Source organism: Neophocaena asiaeorientalis, unplaced genomic scaffold (assembly GCF_003031525.2).
Source record: "Neophocaena asiaeorientalis asiaeorientalis breed wild unplaced genomic scaffold, Neophocaena_asiaeorientalis_V1.1 scaffold45, whole genome shotgun sequence".
In the NCBI taxonomy this organism is placed as follows: domain Eukaryota; kingdom Metazoa; phylum Chordata; class Mammalia; order Artiodactyla; family Phocoenidae; genus Neophocaena; species Neophocaena asiaeorientalis.
In genome coordinates, this window is record NW_020174642.1 from 12,911,412 (window position 1) to 12,917,196 (window position 5,785).

The window sequence follows — 5,785 nt, forward strand, 5'->3', positions numbered from 1 at the left end:
CTCCCAGCTTCCGCCCCATTCCTGCTGGGAGCATGGTGGGTCGGCTCTGACTGGGCTCGGGGCACAGCTGCCCTGTCACCCAGAGGCCCCACCTGTGTGTCATTTATTCTCCCAGTGGCACAGCGTGTGGGGGTCTGGGGTGAAGGGCTGACCACGCTGTGTGCCTTCCAGAAATGTGTTTCATGGGAGATGAGATCACTGTGGCCTGGATTTGCACTAAAACACTCCCCGGACAGGGCAGGGCAGGGCGTGGATCCACAGGTCCTGTCACCCAGGCTTGGAGCAGTGGGCGCAGCCCGCTCACAGGCCGTTGGGGAGCAAAGCCCCTGCAGGCATGTGGCCCGGACCTGCCAGGTTCCCTGGGAGGGAGGCGGCCCCCACGCTCCCATCCCCACCCACACGGGCCTCGTGAAAGCCTGGATCAGAGCAGAAGAGCGAGTGCCGGCTAAAGGGGAAATGCAGGAGAGGCCTGTTTGCAGCGGTCGTAGCCGTCACCCCCACTGGTGTGTTCCGGGCCTCAGGGTGCGTCCGCCCCTCACCCATCCCTCATGACCACGTGGGCCCAGCTGAGACCACGCGGCTCAGGAGGCGTCTCTCCAGCTGGGACCCCAGCTCTGATGCTTCACGCGCTCACTGTGGGCTTCTCAGCGCAGCCTTTAAGTTAATGCAGAATTGAATGAGTGAAAACTAGAGAAGAACATTTATAGAATGTTTCTGATTTTGGAACTGGATACCAACCTTTACAAAGTTATGTGTCTGGTGGTAACACATGTTTGGGTGTCTGTACAGTTTATAACGTGATTGCAGATAATTGCCCAGCCATCGTCTCCAGGAGACGACCTGGGGACTCCAAGCACCGGGCTTACCTGGGACACACGGCCCCCACCCCACCCCGACACAGCCCTCCCAGCACGGCCTCGGGGACGTGGGACCCGTGTTCACATGCCCCTGTGACGACCTCCCTCTCCAAGGCCCCGTGGGACCCAGAGCGCTCACACACCACACTTGCACGCACACGCGCACGCTCCCGCCACGGCCGCGGGTCGAGGAGGCCGGGCGGTGGTCGCGTCCTCACCCTGAAGGCCATGCCACGCCGCTTCCCAGGCAGCTGGGCTTTGTGTTGGGGAAGCAGCGTTCGTGACTCATGGGAAGCTCACCAGTGGGTGTGACTTCGGCCCCTTTTAAAAGAAGCCCCCTGATCAAACATCATAAGCTATAGGTGAACAGGTGTGACCCCCCCAGCGGTGTCACCCAAACCAGGAGGCACCGCACGGGACTCGGGACCAAGGAAATCTCTTAAGTGACATTTTAAATGTCACTAAGGATTGAATGTTTATAGATGGGTTCAGCAAGTAAGTAACTGTATTGAAAATACCTTTATGAGAAGAGATAAAGAACAGAAACTCCAGGTTTAGCTGTGACACAGAAAAATGATGGATGGTCTGGGGTGAGTTAGTTCGTTCAGCATAGCTGAGCCCCGTGCCCCGCGGGCCCCAGAACAGGCCCGGTCTAACCGGGTCCCTGTGTCCTCGACACCGATGGCCACGGCACATCTGGTTCCGGGGACACACGTGCCATGGAGGAGCATGCCTGTGGGGCCGGGGGCCGGGCAGTCGCCTTTGTTGGGACCCCTCGGTGCCCTTTGGGGATTAGCCTGAGGGGCAGGGGCCAGGGAGGGAGGAGCGTGGGGTGGGAAGAGGGCTCAGGTTCTGGAACGTTCCGAAGGTGCGTGAGCCGAGTCTGCGATAGTGTGCCACGGGGAAGGTGGGTGGAGCTGGGGGCTCCGGGTCTGGGCTGAGCTGCGGGACCCACGACACTGGGACACACGGGTCTGGGGCGGGAAGAGTGGGGTCTCGGCTGTGGGCTCTGAGTTTGAGACGCCTTCTGACGGGATGGAAGCGCCTCGTACACAGGAGTGTGTCTGCCCCAGTGCTCACCCGCGAGGGCAGACCCTGCGTCCCCTCTGGGCCCCTCACACCCCACCTGCGTTTTGTGATCACTGTTTCCAAAGTGAGTGTGGATCTTGTCCTTGAACCCTGAGAGGCTGGCTCTGACTTGGTGGGTGCTGAGCTGACATTTGTAAAGACGGAAGCTGGGCGTGTGATGAGCTGGGCCTGGGTCTCAGCCCGGGACGCCCTGTGGAAAGGCACGGCCTCCCCTGCCCGGCTGTCGGGCCTCCCTGCCCCCACCGGAAGCGCTGCCCGGGGGCGGGGGCCGCAGAGCGTGGGAGGGAACAGGGGCAGCAGAGGAGGCCTGCTGTTGGGTGTGGGGGCGGGAGGGTGGGCACCCAGCACCGGCGTGAGCAGTGCGGCCCGTTCTCGGGGCGCCAGGCAGAGCCGCCAGGGTGTCTGTGAAGGGCGTCTCGAGAGACTACACAGCAGAGCAGACGAGTGGCAATGTCGTGCCCAGAGCGAAGACGTGAACCTGCGTCCTGCTGGGCTCCTCTTCCTTGTCTGAGAGACGCTGGGGTCAGGAGGGCGGCGGCAGCCTGGGACTGAGCGCTCACAGGCCGCGGCCCCCGGCTGCGCAGACCCTGCCCTGGGCAGCCCCGGCCCTGCCTGCCTATCGGCCCAGCGGGGCCGAGCGCCGGGTGCAGCGGCAGCAGCCTTCTGCCCGCCTAACCGTCACCCTTCACTGTGCCCAGGTCTGGACGCCAGCCCCCCCGCCAGCACTCACGAGCTCACCATTCCCAATGATGTGAGTATGCCGGGCCCCGCCCATCCTGAGCCCGTGTGTGCCCCTCCGCTCCCTGCCCTGGTTAAGCAGCTTAATGCCCATGGGGGTGGGTGATATCACCCCCAAGATACCAGCCAAGGAAGCAGCTGGTGGCGCTTCAGGGTTGACTCGGAATTCAGATGCCGGAGCTGCCTGGGGACCCCGGCTGCCCCCATTTGAAGGCCCTGCCTGGTTCAGGGTCAGCCCTGAGAGTAGGGGGCCCAGAAGTGCTCCATGGGCCCTCGGAGGGCCTCACACGCTCAGTTATCTCCCGACCACCCTCTGGATCCCTGGGTTATCCTAAGAATGTTGACTCCCATCCCCAAACCAAGACAACAGGGCTGGTGTGGGGCACGTGTCCTAGAGGGGTAGCTGCCTGAGGGGGGCATGGTGATGGCTGGGGACACGGCCTCTCCAGCTCCCGTGTCCACTCAAACATACATCCCTCCAGCCCGGGGGCGTGGCCTAGAGGGGCCAACATGGCCTCGGGCCCACGGAGGACGCTGGGCCAGGTGATGCGGCCGCATAGCCGCTGTGTCTCGATTTGTCGGGACTTCTTGCGGTCGAGGCCAAGCAGAGGCCAGGCACCCGCGGCTCCCGTCCTCCAGCAGGAGCGGGGTGGGCGTGCCTCTTCCCTCTGGAGCCTTTGACGTGCTGGGGGTGGGCGGGCCAAGGCAGTGCTTCCTGCAGCTTCCCCAGCGGCTCGGCAATGCACACGGGCTGCGGTGGATTCTCCTCTAAGAAGCTCCTCCATCCTTTCTTCCAGCTAATAGGCTGCATAATTGGACGCCAGGGGACCAAAATCAATGAAATTCGACAGATGTCTGGAGCGCAGATCAAAATCGCCAATGCCACGGAGGGGTCGTCAGAGCGCCAGATCACCATAACGGGGACCCCGGCCAACATCAGCCTTGCCCAGTACCTCATCAACGCCAGGTGAGGCCGGCCAGCCTGCACGGGCCTGCACGGGGCTGCCTCCCGGGGCTTCTCTCTCCCGGCTGGGCGTGGCGGGGGAGCGTGACGGGGAGAGTCTCCAGGCGGACGCGGGCCCACACGCTCCTCTGCACTCTCACACCTGACCTTTCACCTCCGGTGGTGCCTGCACGGCCCCAGACAAGTCGCCAGGCGTTGGCGCCTTAGGCAGCAAACTGTGGGGAGCCCAGCGTCCACACGGACTCGGGGCGTCTGAAGCCAAGCCTCTGGGCCTTACTCTTCACAGCTACGGGGAGCTGTGAGGGCCAGCCTGCGCCCTGCCTGTCCCTGTGCAGTGGGAGGGTCTGGGCCCTGTGATGGCAGCGCCAGCCTCGTAGCTGTGCTGCCAGCTCTGCACACCCAGGAGGTCCCTGGGGTTTGGAGCTGCAGGGGGGGCTGCTTCACTGGCCTTTCCTGGGACCTCCGGCCTTCTGCCCACGGGGACAAGCTGGGGGTGGCCTGGCCAGCACCTGCCCTGTGCCCACCCCACGTTCTCTGCTCGGCAGAGGCCTGGGTCTGGGGTCATCGAAGGTCAGCATGAAAGGCTCTGTAGTTTCAGGGAACAGGTCACTGGGTTTCTCTGCTCTCACACATCTGTGGTTGTAAAGACCCCCCGACCCAGACACTTGGTGGGCGGCTGCCAGGGAACCGTGCAAGGGTCTGAGGTCACACGCTGGGGCAGAGGGAGGTCCTGTGGCCGGAGAGCCAGGGCGGAGCTCCTGGGCATAGCGGACACCTCCCTCGGCCTCCCTGCTGAGGGCGACCACACCCAGGAAGCCTCCAGAGCCGAGGCACAAGGGCCCTGCGTCCCTCTCCCTGGCAGTGTCACTCCCACGCCCCTCCCGGCAGTGGCTGTAGAAACAGTTGTGGCAGCCTGGGCCTGTCCTGGTGGCTGTCGTCACGCCCCATGTGGTGACAGGTACATGGGCCCCTGTGGCGGGGAAGGAAGGCCCCGTGGCTCTGGTACCCGGTCCTCAGCTAGTGGCCACTGCGCTGTGAGCCAGGACCGTCCATGGCAATGAAGAGGGAGGTGCAAGCCTCTAAGGACGCCTCCGTCTGTGAGGACATGGTGACCTGTGCCCTGTGCCCTTGTCTCTTCCAGGCTGACGTCCGAGGTCACCGGGATGGGCGCGCTCTAACCCCGCCGACGTCCCCACCACTCGCCTGTGCAGACCGCCCCCCTTGCAGATATAGAGGTTTCTTTACTACAGAAGGTGTCTGTGCCCTAGAGATGCACCCACAGCGCTCCATCTGTGTCTGTGAGCCCCCGGCTCCACCCCGACGCTGCTCCAACTTCACTTACGCCCGTCTCCTCACGCGTTGGCATGCCATGTTCATTATTTTAAATGCTTTGGGGCCACTCCCATCTGTGAAGTTTTAGAAACTTGTTCCTTAGTGTCCGTGTAACTGTCGTTTTAAGATTTGGTTTGACATTTGGACGGCGCTTCCAGCAGCCGTCCCCTCCAAGCCCCAGGAGCTGTGGCCGCAGGGAGCTGCCCCTCCGCAGTCCCTCGGCCTCGGCTCCCGTGGCCACACGGGTCAGCGCCGGGCAGGGTGCACGTCTCCCTTTGTCCAAGGGCAGGAGAAAGGAAGGCTCGGGGTCCTGACCCGGGGTGCAGGGCGAAGCGGGGATGCTGGGCCCCGGGCGTCTTCGGGGCTGAGAGGGGACCGGCCAGAGGCGTCTCGGCACCGCGTCCCGGCTCAATAAACGTGTGCACTGCCCCTCGGTTCTGGCCCCTCTCTGTGCCCCCCGCGCTCAGACGCCCCCCCACCCCACGCTCGTGCGGCCGCCTGCCGCCCAAGGAGCAGGTCCTTCTCACCGAAATCGCCCTCCCACCCTCTCCCACCTTTAAACAAGTCATTGTCTGACTTCCACGAGTCTTCTGGTTTTACTTTTGCAAAACTGCGTGGGGGGCAGCGATGCAAACCCCAGCCCAGTGTCGGGAAGTAAGGCTGCTGCCCCGCCGCGCCCCGGGCACGGTGGCCCCTGCGCTTCCCAGCGGGAGCCCGCACGCACCCTCCTCCCGGCTCAGCTCGCCTGTGCTCACCTGAGGAGCCCGCTGCGCCCCTCTCGGCGCTGAGGCCCTGGAGGGCCCAG

The 5,785-nt window shown here is 63.9% G+C and overlaps 1 protein-coding gene across 4 annotated transcripts in view; it reads left to right on the top strand.

Annotated features, from left to right (window-relative positions):
• The window catches only part of PCBP3 (poly(rC) binding protein 3), a 174,045-nt gene extending 168,632 nt beyond the window's left edge, over positions 1-5,413 (top strand). For all 4 annotated transcript variants that reach the window (XM_024758314.1, XM_024758313.1, XM_024758315.1 and 1 more), the window contains 3 exons: positions 2,645-2,697; positions 3,482-3,651; positions 4,790-5,413. In XM_024758314.1, the coding sequence (XP_024614082.1) occupies positions 2,645-2,697; positions 3,482-3,651; positions 4,790-4,826 (260 nt within the window). In that variant the 3' untranslated portion in view covers positions 4,827-5,413. The remainder of the gene's footprint in view (positions 1-2,644; positions 2,698-3,481; positions 3,652-4,789) is intronic.
• Positions 5,414-5,785: the final 372 nt, after the last annotated feature.